The sequence below is a fragment of the Papaver somniferum genome, chromosome 8 (assembly GCF_003573695.1).
Source record: "Papaver somniferum cultivar HN1 chromosome 8, ASM357369v1, whole genome shotgun sequence".
Classification (NCBI taxonomy): domain Eukaryota; kingdom Viridiplantae; phylum Streptophyta; class Magnoliopsida; order Ranunculales; family Papaveraceae; genus Papaver; species Papaver somniferum.
In genome coordinates this window covers 159,554,460-159,570,384 of record NC_039365.1, presented here as the reverse complement: position 1 = coordinate 159,570,384, position 15,925 = coordinate 159,554,460, and the positions used below count along the sequence as shown (strand labels likewise).

At 38.8% G+C, this 15,925-nt stretch overlaps 1 protein-coding gene across 1 annotated transcript; it reads left to right on the top strand.

Annotated features, from left to right (window-relative positions):
- The first annotated feature begins 229 nt into the window (after positions 1-229).
- On the top strand, positions 230-4,443 carry LOC113303714 (heat shock 70 kDa protein 15-like). The gene is made up of 9 exons (XM_026552776.1): positions 230-1,440; positions 1,908-2,135; positions 2,229-2,324; positions 2,423-2,605; positions 2,783-2,977; positions 3,075-3,221; positions 3,320-3,469; positions 3,582-3,712; positions 3,817-4,443. Exons 1-9 carry the CDS (start codon positions 271-273, stop codon positions 4,019-4,021), a joined length of 2,505 nt encoding a protein of 834 aa, XP_026408561.1. The 5' UTR covers positions 230-270; the 3' UTR covers positions 4,022-4,443.
- Positions 4,444-15,925: the final 11,482 nt, after the last annotated feature.

The window sequence follows — 15,925 nt, the reverse complement described above, 5'->3', positions numbered from 1 at the left end:
CTCGATCTTGGTTAAGATTCTTTGTCAGGGTATGTTTTTATGTCATTCGACTAGTTGATGATCTAGGAGGTATTAACCCTAGAGTTATCTGTACGTTTTTAATTTAGATCGGCTTTTGTAATGTTTTTTGATTTGAATCTTATTGTTGTGTTTTTGGGGCATTAGATTTGGTTTGTAATTAGGTTTTGGATCTGTTATTGATGTTGTTATTTTTTTTTTTTTTTGGCAGAGATAAATTAGACGAAAAGGGTTATTTAAATCTCGGCAAGTATGAGTGTTGTTGGATTTGATTTTGGTAACGAGAGTGGCATTGTTGCTGTAGCAAGACAAAGAGGTATTGATGTTGTTCTCAACGATGAATCAAAGAGAGAAACACCAGCAATTGTTTGCTTTGGTGATAAACAAAGGTTTATTGGGACAGCTGGAGCTGCTACAACTATGATGAACCCTAAGAATTCGATTTCTCAGATTAAGAGATTGATTGGTCGTCAATTCAATGATCCAGAGCTTCAACGTGATATTAAAGCTTTGCCTTTTTCAGTTACTGAAGGTCCTGATGGGTATCCTTTGATTAACGTGCGATATTTGGGAGAGTCTAGGGCTTTTACTCCAACCCAAGTTCTGGGGATGGTGTTTTCAGACTTGAAGGTTATTGCAGAGAAGAATTTGAATACAGCTGTTGTGGACTGTTGTATTGGAATACCAGTTTATTTTACTGATCTTCAAAGAAGAGCAGTTTTGGATGCTGCAACCATTGCTGGTTTACATCCTCTTCGTCTCTTTCACGAGACTACTGCTACTGCTTTGGCATATGGTATTTATAAGACTGATTTGCCTGAGAATGATCAGTTGAACGTCGCCTTTGTTGATATTGGTCACGCGAGTATGCAAGTGTGTATTGCTGGGTACAAGAAAGGTCAACTGAAAGTGTTGGCTCATGGATTTGATCGTTCACTTGGTGGCAGAGATTTTGATGAAGCTCTTTTCCAGCATTTTGTTGGGAAGTTCAGAGAAGAGTACAAAATCGATGTGCCTTCGAATGCAAGGGCCTGTTTAAGGCTAAGGACAGCCTGTGAGAAGTTGAAGAAGATGTTGAGTGCTAATCCAGAGGCACCTTTGAATATCGAGTGCTTGATGGAAGAGAAAGATGTCAGGGGATTTATTAAGAGGGAAGAGTTTGAACAGATAAGTATCCCAATTTTGGAGCGTGTGAAGAGGCCTCTGGAAAAAGCTCTCTTTGAAGCTGGGCTAACTGTTGAAAACATTCATTCAGTTGAGGTTGTTGGTTCAGGTTCTCGAGTGCCAGCAATCATGAAAATCTTGACAGAATTCTTTGGGAAGGAACCAAGGCGTACCATGAATGCCAGTGAGTGTGTTGCCCGTGGATGTGCTCTTCAGTGTGCAATTCTTAGTCCCACATTCAAAGTGCGGGAATTTCAGGTATAATCTCCTATCCATATTTTAGCCGTGTCATGTTGTATTTGAACTATATGCTCTTTAGTATGATGGCCTATGTACACTCCATAGGACAACAGTTTTTCATATTCGGTCCTTGTATCTAGCTCTGGAGGCAGATCAATATATTTGTTTCTTGTGTTTAGCTCGAGAGGCAGCTCAATATTTTTGCCTTCCTAGACCATGTGTGTTTGGTTAACTTCAGAATTTTCTCTATTTTGATTGTTATTGTTTATTTATCGCATGCCGAATTTTATGCGTGTATGACATGACATCAAGCGAACCACATAGAAGTAGTGAGTCATGGAATTATTAGCAGTAGAGTATAGTTCGCTGACACATAAGCTTTTATCATCTTGGTTGTTATGTGCTATTAATGGTTTGCTTTCTCTAAAAATATTCTTTTGTACATATGGTTTCATTAATGAATGTTCATTCTGCATTCTTTGCAGGTCCATGAGAGCTTTCCGATGCCAATCGCCTTGTCCTGGAAGGGTTCTTCACCTGATTCTGATTCCGCAGCTGCAGATCACCAACAGAATACTCTTGTCTTCCCAAAAGGAAACCCATTGCCTAGTGTTAAGGCCTTGACATTCTTTAGGCAAGGAACATTCACCATTGATGTTCAGTATGCTGATGCAGCTGAGTTGCAAGTACCAGCAAAGATTAGCACGTACACGGTAACTGACCTGCCGATAGTACTTAATTGTTTACAGTTTCTGATGCTTATAGGATACACTGCTAACCTTGATTTGTTTTTTTGATTTTGATAGATTGGTCCTTTTCAATCCAAGAATGGTGAGCGTTCAAAGCTGAAAGTTAAAGCCCGATTGAATCTCCATGGCATTGTCTCTATTGATTCAGCAACGGTAAGTTTTGTACGCCTTCATAATTCAATGTTGGTATGCAAAATTATGCACATGTCAATTCATTCGTCCTAACTTGGAAATTCATTTGGTTATTCCAGCTTCTAGAAGAAGAAGAGTCAGATGTTCCAGTTTCAAAGGAGCCTGCCAAGTTGGAGACTGATGCATCACAAGATGCAGCACCTGCCGGAGTTGATGTCAATATGCAAGATGCCAAGGATGGAGTTGAAAATGGTGCACCCGAGTCTGGAGAGAAGCCTGTGGAGATGGAAACTGATGCTAAGGTGACTGTCTCTCTACGGTTTTATATTTGTGCAATGTTTTTCTCTTGGGTTGAGCAATTAAGTTCTCAAGTTCTCAACTTGGTGGAAACTGGAAAGACATGCATTTGATTAATCTCATTGTGATTTCATCTGGAAGTTAGGGGTCATAGAATTCTTATTTGTTGATTGCTTTTGCAGGTTGAAGCTCCTAAAAGAAAGGTAAAGAAAACAAATGTCCCAGTTTCGGAGTTGGTTTATGGGGGGATGTTGCCTCTTGATGTACAGAAGGCAACCGAGAAGGAATTTGAAATGGCTCTGCAAGACAGAGTCATGGAAGAAACTAAGGACAAGAAGAACGCTGTTGAAGCATATGTTTATGACATGAGGAACAAGGTAAGGACCAGTTTTTATAATTAATTTGCTATCTACCATGTTTCTAATTCTTTATCATTCTTTATCATTGATTGTATATTTTTCTTCTAATGTTCAGCTTAACGACAAGTATCACGGATTTGTTACTGAACAAGAGAAGGAGGAATTAATTTCTAAACTTCAAACTGTGGAAGACTGGTTGTATGAAGACGGTGAAGATGAAACAAAAGGTGTTTACGTTGCCAAACTTGAGGAACTAAAGAAGGTTAGCTTTTCTCTTCTCTCTCTCCAATAGTATGTGTTTCAATCTGTTCTTTTTTTTATCAATATGTTCACACGTGTTATGGATGATGGAACTAACAGCAAGGCGATCCTATTGAGGAGCGTTACAAGGAGTCTACTGAAAGGGGACCAGTCATTGACCAACTTACATATTGCTTCAACAGCTTCAAGGAGGCAGCTATGTCCAATGATCCTAAATTTGAGCACATTGACCTGGCTGAGAAAGAGAAGGTAATCCTTTTGGTTGACTCTGTTAAATAGCTGGATGACACATCGTTATTTCCCTAAATGAATCAATGTAACGCCATTATATTCCTCATATTTCATATTCGTAATGTGGCAGGTTATTAAGGAGTGTGTGGAGGCAGAAGCATGGTTGAGAGAGAAGCAGCAGCAGCAAGACTCTCTGCCTAAATATGCTAACCCAGTATTGTTGTCTGCTGACGTTAAAAGGAAGGCAGACGCCCTTGATAGGTACATACAATTTCCCTGAGTGTTCACTTTTTTTTTTGGCAAATAGATAGTAAATCTCCTTTCTTCTGAGTTATGAATATGTTTTTTTTGTTCTTTTGGAACAGGTTTTGCAGGCCAGTGATGACGAAACCCAAGCCAGCAGCGCCAAAGCCACCAACTCCAGCGGAATCACCATCACCTCCACCACAAAGCACTCCCGAACCCCAAACCAATGGTGCTGAAGTTGATGAGAGCGCAGCAGAGGGTGAATTCGCTGAAGGCGAGCCAATGGACACAGACAAATCTGGAACTGCTCATAGTCCTGCATAAGTTTTGCATATAGCCCTGGGTTTTTTCTTTCAATTTACGGATTTTCTTCTATTCATCCAGTCCGGACATCTGTCAGTTACAATGTGATTCGAATATGGTGGTCCTCCCACCGACTTGGAGTGGAATAGAGTTCCTAGAGACTAGATGCCATGATTAGGATGAAAGATGCTTTGTTTCTACATCGTGATATAGTGCTTAATGTGTACAACTCTCATCTTCTGCAAGTTGGGTTCTTTGTTATTTATATTTATCTAGGAATATCTCTATAATCCAGTTTTTCTGGATGGGTTTAAGAGAAAAAATACTAGTAATTAATTAGACTTTTTTTTTCCCTTCTCTGTTTTGTTACCTATTTTTGTGGACTAGTCAACTCTTTCCGAAGGCTAGCCACTTGAGCATAGTACAGAATTTCGGATCACCTACTCTTTCAGCATTCTTTTCTCTATTTTTATTTAAAGTTTAGTGCATTTCTTGCACGCTCACCTTTAAATGTATTTGGACATCCCGTATCTCACATTATTTCTGCTGCTTTGGAACTGGCGTCATTATACTTCTTCTAAGGCTATTTACATAACCATTTACTATCCCCGTTGTTCTATTGTTGTCGTACTATCAAAGTTTTCAAGGAACTTGGCTGCCGACTCCAATTAGCCCGAGCTATCAAAGTTTTCCCAAGGTGCAACCATCAAGGAACCTTTTTTTCCATATAGGAAAAGCTTAGGCCTAGAAAGGCACTAAGAACAGTACAATAGAGTTGTATTGGCGTTAGTTCTGGGTGCACCACTCAGCCTGCTAGCATTGTTCTTACATGAAAGAGCTAATTTAAATGCATCTATATTCCTACTACGTTGGATGATGCTAAGATTTAGTAAAACAAAATATATGGGTTTTATGACCATATTTCTATTACTGTTTTCTTGACCGTGTCTTCTTTCATGGTACTTAAAATAAAATCTTCCTTGAGCAGCTTCATGGTATAGCAACTTAAATTGAACTAGAATGTTCCATTGATTCAGCAGATATTGCGTTGTTTGTGTGCTGCATTTCTTTGGTCCACTGGAATGCTAGGTCTGCCCCTCCTGTGGCTCCCCTTCTCCATAGTGTCCCGGATATCCTCTAGCGCCAATGATGTTTCCTGCAAAATCTGTCATAGTTAGAGCAGTATAGTGAAAAGAATTCTTAGAGTCTGGTATTGGGCATATACTGATATGCTTCCCAAACCCTGCTTCTGCATTCCAAGTGTAAGGAGTAGTGCCTTGTTGCAAAGCAATGTCAGTTTCCTCAGATAAAAGAGGGAAATTGTTCATAACATGATCCTGCATAACATGTATTCTATTATGGTTGCACAAATGTTGCTTGATCCTGAGAGTAGTAACTCCCACATTAGGCTGAGTTTGTTTGAAAGTGAAATCACATCTAGCTTTCCAAATATACCAACAAGTGGTGGCATAAATGCTGCGTGTAGAGCTAGTGTTTCCAAAATGGAACCATGAATTCAACCAGTCAATAAAGATGGTATTGTTATCAAAGAGAGTATGAGAGGGGCCAAGGACTTCCTGCCACACCAAAGTAGCAGCAGGACAATTCAGAAACAAGTGAGACATGGTTTCTTCTTCCCCACTATTGCAAACAGTGCATAAAGGATTGATGTAATGAAGTATGCTAGCTGTTTTGGCATTAGTGGGAAGAATTCCATGTGCACATTTCCATATAAAGATTTTGATGACTAGAGTCACATCCATGTTCCAAATGGCTTCCCAGTTTCCAATTTGAGTGTCATTTTTGTAGAGGTGACCAATTTTTGCCTTGTACATCTCTTTGACAGGGAACACTCCAGTATTATTGAGATTCCATATTATTCTATCTTCTTCATTAGGGTGTGTCTACAATGTAATCACTACAGCCTCCTCAATGCTGAAAAAAGTAGAGACTTGAACTACATTCCAGGTTCCATATGGAAGAAGCAGAGATTCTAGCTTTTCAATGTACTGTGGGCAGTTCTGGGGTTTTGGTAGTCTTGAGTTGGTATTTGGGATCCATATATCTTCCCAGATTTTGATCTTTATACCATTTCCAATTCTCCAGGAGCAGTGTTGTTGTATGTTGCTGATGCCTTCCAGAATTCCTTTCCAAATCCAGGAATCCCCATCCTTTGATTTTGCATCCATGCTAAGAACATTTCTGCCTAAGAGATATTTGGCATCCATCAGCTTGTACTATATGGAATCTTTATCCTTCTCAAGTCTCCATCCAATTTTTGTGATCATAGAGCTGTTGAATAACTCCATATTCATGAAACCTAGTCCTCCCATTTCTTTTGGCTTGCACACTGCTGTCCAGGATTTAGGATAATAACCAGAAGGGTTTTCTATATTCTTTCCCCAGAAGAAGTCTCTTTGAAGATTGTTGATGTCTTTGCAGGTTTTTTTAGGTACCTTAAAGCAGTTCATTTGGTAAATGCAAGATGAGTATGTCACATATTTGATGATTACTTCTCTGCCAGCAGGATTTAGAGGTGTATGTTTCCAGCCAGTAAGTCTCAGCGTCAATTTTTCTACTCCAAGCTTGAAAGAATTTAATTTGCTTCTATGAGTGAAAAGAGGAGATCCTAGGTATTTATCATCCAACTGAAGCACTTGAACTCCCATAGTATTGCTGATTTGAGGAATGAGGTATGAGTTAGTGTTTTTGCTGAAGAAGACTCCAGATTTATGAAAGTTAATTAGCTTCCCAGATGTGCTTCCAAATATATGTAACAGTTGCATTATATTTTGGGCTTCAGTAATGTTTGCTTTGCAAAATATCATGCAATCATCGGCAAAGAGGAGGTGACTGATAGATGGTGTATCTTTGCAGATCTTGATTCCATTGATAATACCCATCTCCTCAGCATGTGGAAGTGTCCTTGAGAGGGATTCCATGCAGAATAAGAAAAGATAAGGTGATAAAGGATCACCTTGCTAGAGACCTCTGGAAGGCTTGAAGAATTTGTCAGGTGAACCATTGATGAGGATATCTGAGGTGGAGGTTGATATGCATCGAAAGATCTTGTTGCACCACTGGTCACTAAAACCAATTTTCTTCATAATGGTCATTAAGAAACCCCAGTCTACTCTGTCAAAAGATTTTGCCATATCTATTTTTATTCTCCTAATACCAGAATTGCCTTTTTTTTCCCTCTTTTAGACCTCATGGTGTGTATAATTTCATGATCAATAACTATGTTGTCAGATATATGCCTTCTAGGGATGAAAGCAAATTGGTAAGGGTATATGATTTTTTTAAGGAAGAGCTTCATTCTCTGAGCTAGGAGTTTAGATATGATTTTGTAGGTAGTTTTACAAAGGCTGATTTGTCTGAAATGACTAGGGGAAGTAGGGTTATCTAATTTGGGGATGAGGGCTATGAAGGTGGCATTCATCTCCTTGAGAAGGTGACCAGAGAGGAAGAAGTGTTGAACCATTGAGACAATGTCATTACCAATGATATCCCAGTTGAGTTTGAAGAAATTAGGTGGGAATCCATCTGGCTCTGGAGATGTGTCATTTACCATACTAAATAAGATAACTTTAATTTCTTCAGGTTCAGGTTTTCTGTTGAGGGTTATGTTGTCTTCAAGAGTTATGGCTAGTGGTATAAGGTTGATGATTTCATAAGTGGGGTTTGTTGTTTCAGCTGTTTCCATCTTAGAGAAATGATTGGTAAAGCATTCTTTAACCTCTTGATACTCAGTGATCCAGTTGCCCTCCTCATTTTGGATAAATTCAATTTTATTCCTTCTTGTTCTGCTTTTAGTGGCTCTATGGAAGTAACTAGTATTCTGATCTCCCAGCTTGATGAGTTGATCTCTGCTCTTAGTTTTCCAGAATTTCTCTTCTATGTCTTGCCAATTTTTGAGCTGCTTTGTAGCATCAGCTAGGCATGTCCTCCGTCTGCTCTGAAGTAGTGAGTATGCATCCATTATAAGTGTTGCTTGCATTCTTAAATGTTAGTTTTGATGTTTCCATAAACTTCCTTGTTCCAGACTCTGATTTGAAGTTTGATGTCTTTAAGTTTTCTGGAAATTGAGAAAGCACTTGAGCCAGGAGTAGCCTTTTTCCAACATGCAACAATGATTTTTCTGCAGTCAGCATGGTCTAACCAAGGACCAAAGAATTTGAATGGAATCTTACCATTACTCCAATGAGGATTAAAATTTAAATAGATGGGGTGATGATCAGAGCCAATGGCTAGCATATTTGTAATAATGGTGTTTGGATAGATGTCAAGCCAGTTATCATTAGCTATACCTCTATCCAGTCTTTGTTCAGTAAGAGCATGGCCCTTTCTTTTGTTTGACCAAGTAAAGGAACAACCAGAGAATCCAAGATCAATAAGATCCAAATTTAGGATCTTTTCATTGAATATGGAAGCTTCATTAGCATCTATGGGGTGTGTACTAAAATTTTCTGTATCATGGAGAATAAAGTTGAAATCCCCAATTACCAACCATGGTAATTTATTGGAACTAGCAGTTTGCTCCAGAGTTTTCCAAGATTTTAACTTGGATTGAATGTCATAGGGATTGCATAATAGCCTATAAATAACCAAGGGTTGCTATTGGCAGTTCTGTTTATAACATTGATATGGTTCATAGAGCAATCTAATACTTCCAGAGATAGGTTGATTTTCCATAACAAAGCTAATCCACCAGCAGTGTCACTTGCCCCACCTGGATTCACATATAATTGGTGACTCCTAAATCATGCATAGTTTTCTTGAGTTTATCATGCTTTTGTCTAGTTTCAGATAAGAAGATGATGTCAGGATTTAGTTTATTAAGCATGTCATTGAGATATCTTTTAGCATCTCTAATGCCCAAACCTTAACAATTCCATGCTAAAAATGTGAAGAATTGCCAAAAGTAGGACACTTCTTGATACTTTGAGATGAACCTTCTAGTAATACTGTCATAAAACTTATGAAGCATAGCATGCACAAAAGATAACATATGAAAAGTGTTTAAGAAATGATAGTTATCAATATTGAGATTAAATACCCTTGTTCCGGCAGTAGAGAAATCCAAAGTGCCATTAGCCAAGGTGTTGGGGTTGACCATCTGCTCCTGAGTAAAATCATTTTGATCCTTGTATCTTTTTGCACTTGTTATTTCCATGCTGTTTAGCTCAGTATTTTTTTCATTTGGGATATTCTTCTTTCTCTTGGTGTCTATAGGAGAGGTAGAGGAGGTATTGAAAGAAATATCATCAAGATCCACAAAAGTGTGATCCTTTTTCTTTGCCTTCCAAGCAGCTTTTTTCTTCTTATTTGCTTCAGCTTCCATATTTTCTTTGATCTGAGACAAAGTAGGTATGGAATGTGAAGGGAAGTACTTGGTTTTAGTTATGACTGGGAAGAATTGTTCAGCAGCAGCTAGGCCAGCAACAGTAGTTTCCTCATTATTCTTTCTCAGAGTGTTGTTGTTGTTGGAAGTAGTTTTTGCAGCAGCTTTCCACTTTGGAAGTTTTTCCTTGTAAGTTCCAGTAATCTTTTTTGCCAAGTCTAATCTTTTGTTTCTAATTTGACAAGCTAAGACATCTGGGTTTGGAGATTCAATTGCTTCAGCAGCAGAGGGATTGGCTCCAAAGATGGTATGGTTGTTTGATGTAGATGCAATGTTTGCTATTGACTTCTCAAGCTCCAACCTTTTAGCAATCTTCATTTTTGCTTCAACCGTAACAGCTGCATCAACATCAGAATAGTGTATGTGGATGATATCCTTTCCATCTTGAACCATTTTTTATCTAGGGGTTATAGGTGCAGGTGTTGGTTGAGGGGTTGGTAAGTGATGGTAGTCAGGATTGTTTTGAGTTGGAGGAGATGGGAAAGAAGGGCTTGGGTGATCAAGAATTCTACAAACTTTGCAGAATTTGATGCCATTGATAGCATATGCACATTTTAACCAGTGAGATAAAGTGGGTGTTTCAAAAGCTTATATTCCAAATTTGAGAAACCTAGTTACATTGACTATAACTTTTACTTCCACATTTTTTCAATTCTGTCTCTACCATAAGGCTTTTTTGAGCCCTGGTACACACCAATTGGTTTTATGATGTTTGGTATGTCTGGTATTATATGAGTAGGGATTCTCTTGACTAGAAGCCATATCATAACCTTAGAGAACAGTTCTTCATTAATGAGTTCAGGGCCCTTGTCAGGTACACCCACTAGTACCATCAGCTTATCAAAGACTCCTCTAGTTCCTCCATTTTTCGGTGTTGAATAATCTTCTTCATTTGTAGTTCTGAGAATGTAGAAATTTCATCTTCTGTTCCAGATTTCAACCTCAATTCTGCCAATCGTTTCCCAGTGAGCATTGATGAAGTTGCTAACTCTGGATGTTTGGAAGCATATATTACTGCAAAGTTTTCCAATGAAACATCATTTCCAATCTTGGACTTTCTTGGTTTTGATGTTCTCAGAGTTGATAAAAACTTTTGGAAACAAATCCTCAGGAATGGTTAGGGATGTGTTCATTTTCTTTACCAAATTCTCAATGGATGACGGATTTGAATTGGAGGAGGAGGCCATTAAACTGAGTTTATGAGTCCAGAGAAGTAAAGATGTGTGAGGGTTATGTTCACTTGGGGTGGAAAAGGTAAAGTATAAGACAGTGAGGGTGATGTTGATGTGACTATCTTTAATTTGAAATTTTTTCACGGGATGACATAGAGTCTTGTCGTAACTGAAGTGGATAATAATTGCAGTGTAGAAACTAAGGTAGTTGTACTTGTGATTAGTTCGGACAGCTAATGGCTTGTTGACTTGGTCGATCATGGCTAATGGCACTTTGGAACACACCCTGTCATAAATCATATTCTTGTGTACTAAAGTGTTAGTAAAAACTAAATTTAAAAGAGGTTGAGATGTTTTTACCCATTTTTTGTGGTTGATGGCTTTCGCGGTGAGAGAGGAAATAAAATTTACCTCATTACTGAGTCCCCTTACCATGCCAGAAACTGACGAGGAGGTGGTGTAGTTGGGCTTTGGAGTGCTTTTTGCAGTATTGTGTATCTGCCACCAGACAAAGATGGTCTCGGCCAAGGTGCAGGTAAATTTAGTCAAAATTGAATATGACTTAGCGTGTGTATGATGCAGTATGTGGTGCGTAATCCACTGAATCAGAGTTATATGTAACACCATGCTAAGAAGAAATGGATCTCCAAGTAGATCAATTTTCGTGGGAAAAAACCAGTGAAATTTATCCGAGATACGACCCGATTTTGTGGTAGATTTGTAAATTCCAAGTGCTTGATGCCGCTTCGCATGAGCCAATAAGAAGTAGTTACTTTTACTAGGCCAAAGTAAATATGCAGTAGGCTTGCCACTTTGTAAAATCAAGTAATACCAATCTCTAGGACATACGATCAGAGTACTACAAGAGGTGATTAACGGTTGTGATGTGGAGACTGTTACTCTTCCCAGCCGAGATAAAAACAAAGGAAGAAGGAGTTCTTTCATTTTCTCAGTCCGTTTTTCCAAATCAGAATCCAGCAGAATTTCAGTTTCTTTATGTCGAGAGAAATTCCGATGATGTATCAGGATTTAGGTTCCAGTGATGGAGAGAGCGATCAGGGGTCTCTTGATGTTAATCAAAAAGGACTGAAGAAGCCTAGGCTGAGTCTGCCTAAGCACCAGGTAATGAACTATAATTTTCAAGAGTATTTTGTTACTTATTGGTGTTCGAAATATAAGATTGTAAACATGGATATTGTGTTTGACTAAAGATCGACTGATGATGGATAATAATTTTTTTCCACCATTCTGCTAGGATGATGCAGTTAGTGGAAGCAAAACTTCTCCAGATAGACTTGGGGGCAGGGTGCACAGGAGTGAACAAGGAGTTGCTATTTTTAGTAGTTCGTGTTGCGGTTACAGGTGGGGGGGGGGGGGTGGTGATGGAGAAAGTATGCAGGTTGCAACTGGGGATGGAGTGCAGAGACAGATGAGGGAAACTGCTCATCCGCAAAATACAGGCAAGCAGCAACATGGGATGATGGGGGTCAATAATGGATGGGTGTTGTATGCACTTAATCCCCTTCGAGGCCGGTTTGTAGTCAATGAGGGGGTTATTTTGGTAGGGGATGAGCGGATTGTTTGTGGAGGTGCACGACAAGGTTTCTTTGCAGCACCAGTTCTTGAGGATGTCAAAGCTCATATTCATGAGAACGATGCTATCCCTCTCCCTGTTGAGGTTGTTATCTTCCCAAACCTGTTTATGCTGGCACCTGAGATACGACAGATGGCTGCAGATGTTGCAGTAATAGCTAATGCTGGCTTTGGGGAGGTTACTCAGCCTCATGAAGTACCAGCAGATGAGCCTTTGCCAGTACCAGTATCTAGATCCTCTGCACCAATGACAAATTCCGCTGCACAAAGGCCTGCAAAGAAAGCTACAAGTGCATCTGGAGATGCAGATACTGTCTAAAAAGGTAGAATTCAAAGCATAACTCTGAGGGTGTGAGGGTTATGTTGAATAAAGTGAGCTAAGTTTTTATTTTGGATAATGATTATTAGGGTAAAGGAAACTTTTTTGATGTTAAACAAAATTGTGGTGTTTAAGTTTAAAGTTGGTTTTCTGGTTTTAATCATGAGAATTTTGAACATGCTGTCAAAGTTAGTGCTTAATGAGTTAGTGCACTGCTTTTCCAAGATAGACTAGATTTGAATTGCATATAACCCTGTAAGTGGTTCTGATAATACTAACATGCCTGAGATAATAGATGAGATTAGAAAGAAAGCTTTTGGTATAAGAAAACTTTTGAGTATGGTTTTGAGGGTAAAGGTCACTTAGATTTATGGTCAAACAATTGCAATGGGGATGTAGAGAGATTATAGAGAAAGACATACCAGAATGGTGAAGAGGAGTATCCAAGAAACTCACCCATTTAAGGTTGTGGCCTATTTTCCTCAGAGAGAATTGAAGAAATTGTAGTAGACTGCAATTGTAGCTAGTTTGTTTCCCATGGGTTGAGCAGAAGACCAATGAAGAGTTGTAATAATTGCTGTTGCTACTGAGATTTGGCTTCTGAGATTCATTTCCTGTGAGAAATCCTTCTTCAGTCTGAACTGTTACAGGGAGCTTAGTGTTTGAGAAATTGAAATCAAAGTAGATATTAGAAGGTTGGGGTTTGATTTGCCGGGGGCTGGGGGTGGGGGTGGGGTAATCTCATAGGTTCCATGCAATTGAGGTAAGTTCTTAATCTTTCTTTATCTGAGACAAATTCTGAGAATTGTTCCTTGGTAATGAAATTGTGTTGAGGGATCTTCTTGGAAGGGGAATTTCCAGCTTCCAGACTAGAGTAATTTTGTTGAGAATTCTTCTTGGAAGAGGAAATTCCAGCTTCCAGACTAGAGTAATTAGTGATTTGGATGAAATTTGTGTTATCTGTGTTGTGTGTGATGTGTGAGACAATTCTCATCGCAGCTTTTTCTGTGATTTTGTTATGAATGTGGTTTGAGTGATTGATGCAGTTGCAATAACACTGGTTCTGGTGATTGGAGATAGTCATTAGATCTCAGGTGATGAATAAACTTAGCATTTGGTGAAGAGATTTAGCATTCCGGTACAAAATCGAGTGAGAAATGACCGTTGAAACTAGCTGTTAAGGGAAGAGGACAAGAGAAAACGGCTAGTTTTGGCCGGCGAGAAAGAGAAATCAGGAAAGAGAGAGAGGAGAGAAGGGAGAGCTCAACAGTTTTCAAGGAACCAAGGTGCAACCATCAAGGAATTAATGGTTGGCACTGACTCCCAGGTGTCAAACTTCTTCTCAAGAAACATAGAAGATGTGGATTATTTTTTGGACAGCTATGTGATCTCCGAGTTTGTCAGGACGCCTTGCCGGGATGGACGAGGAAAATGGGAAACAATGTTTTTCTTTTTCAGAAAAATTGGAGTTTTTTTTACCGTTTGCAATGTGGCTTGAGAGAAGTAATGGGTTTTATGAAGGTGTATAAGTCTGCTGAAATGTTGATTACAGCGGTCAAGTGTACAATGTGTGCCGTATCCTCACTATATTGCTCAATGTATTTTTCTTATTTTTGTTATCTTGGATGTGGCATGGGAGTCCCTGTCCCTTGTTGACTCTACGTAGCTTTCTCGTTTTTCTTTCTTGGTGCTGTGGCAGTCTTCAGCAAGTTCTCGTTCTGGTACTTAATTTTGGGTAACATTAGCCTTCAGAACAGGAAGCTGCCTGAAATAAACAGCGGAAAGCTACATTCCGCAAAATGAAAGTTTAGTTGACACGGAAAGCTACATTCGGCAAAATGAAAGTTTTTTGTTACTGTCTTGATGCATCAAGATTCCATCATTCCATATATGCACTTCTGACTTTGACAACAATGATTCTCTACAGACCGAGAGAAGAAACCAGACTAAAACTGCCTCTAACAGTTTTTTTTCTTCTTGTGGGTCCAAGTGAGTCCGCGCCCTCGGGAATCGTGCAGGGGTGGGTTTGTGAATTTCATTTAGGCCTATTCAAAAGAACAGTTCTTGAGTGTTGCGCAACAGCATGACTGTACAAGTACAGGTGACATCGATAGTTCTAGATTGAAGTACTTAGCATGTATTAAGATTATCGTCTCTATATTTGCAATGAATTTCCAAGCCTACACTATCATTTTGAAGTTTAACATGCCGCATTGTGTACCAAGGACACGCTAGAAAGAAAGTGAAGCACCAAACAAATCACGTTTAGACAACACTGGAGCTTCGTCGTCTGCTGGCGGTGCTCCCTATGTATATTGAACCATGGAGTGTGTAGTAAGTTGTAAGAAACTTAAAAGGAAAGCAATGATACAACAGGTAAAGATACAAGGGTATCAAATATGGTAAGTATCTTATTTCTTTTATTTTCATTATTACTTTCAAAGTTTTGAACTTCCCATACTTAGTTTGATGCATAAATGCGCATACTCCTTTTTTTAGTACTTGTTTCCAAAGATATTTCATCTTTAGAACATCTTCATATTCAAAGCAACTTTATTCACTTTGTTTTGGATGTTAACCTTCAAATTTGCTGCAACTAGGCGAACTCCAGATTGATGAAGATGTTGAAATCCAAAACTAAGAAGAAACAAGAGGTTACAGGAGGTGAAACAATGCAAAGGTGAATACGTTTTGAAGTTACACTTCCGAGCATATCATGGTGGAAGAAGAAGAAGGAGGAGGAGAAGAACACTGCACCAACCGGATGTATTCACAGATCACTCAGGTCTTTCAGTGAAAGTTTATTCTTCCCAATAACTAGAAGACTAAACTTGCTTATCTCCTGGATGAACGTGTTCAATGTGTTCTTTGGAGTTTTCACGTTCTTCTTTGTGGTTAAGGTTATTACTGAAATTATTAGGGGGTAAGGTTTCTCGTTATAATAAGAAAAAAAGAATGGTGGTGTATTTACAGTTTCAGATTAGTTAATGATTTTTTTTTTGATGTCGTACTAAAAGCTTTATGTGATTCTCATGAAAAACACTCAATAATTAAACGACCGATAGATAGAAGTATGTGATTTTCCAAATGTGTTCAAGAAATGGTTTCCTATCATTAGAAACTCTGAAATCTTATTCCGGTGGTCTTTGCACTGTGATTATCAAGCCATGTTGCATATTAATCGCATTCTTCCAAGCCCCAGTAAGGAGGACTGGAATCGGAAAGAAACATTTCAAGCTTACACTACACATATTTGAGGAGGTCAGTCATATCTAACCATGGAACATACAGTCATCTAACCATGGAACTTTCGTCTAGCATTTATAGTATGGGTGAGCACATATCTCAGTGTAAAGATTCATTATGCATAAATTGTTGCACATATAACTTCTGTGTGTGAGAATATTCCTGACAAAATCAATTTTGCTAATAAATTT

Excerpts from the sequence above, each read along its gene's own strand:
- LOC113303714 (XM_026552776.1), top strand. The coding sequence starts at position 271 with ATGAGTGTTGTTGGATTTGATTTTGGTAACGAGAGTGGCATTGTTGCT. Across the intron at positions 2,325-2,422 it reads TCTCTATTGATTCAGCAACG|CTTCTAGAAGAAGAAGAGTC; the intron begins GTAAGTTTTGTA and ends TGGTTATTCCAG. Across the intron at positions 3,222-3,319 it reads AACTTGAGGAACTAAAGAAG|CAAGGCGATCCTATTGAGGA; the intron begins GTTAGCTTTTCT and ends TGGAACTAACAG.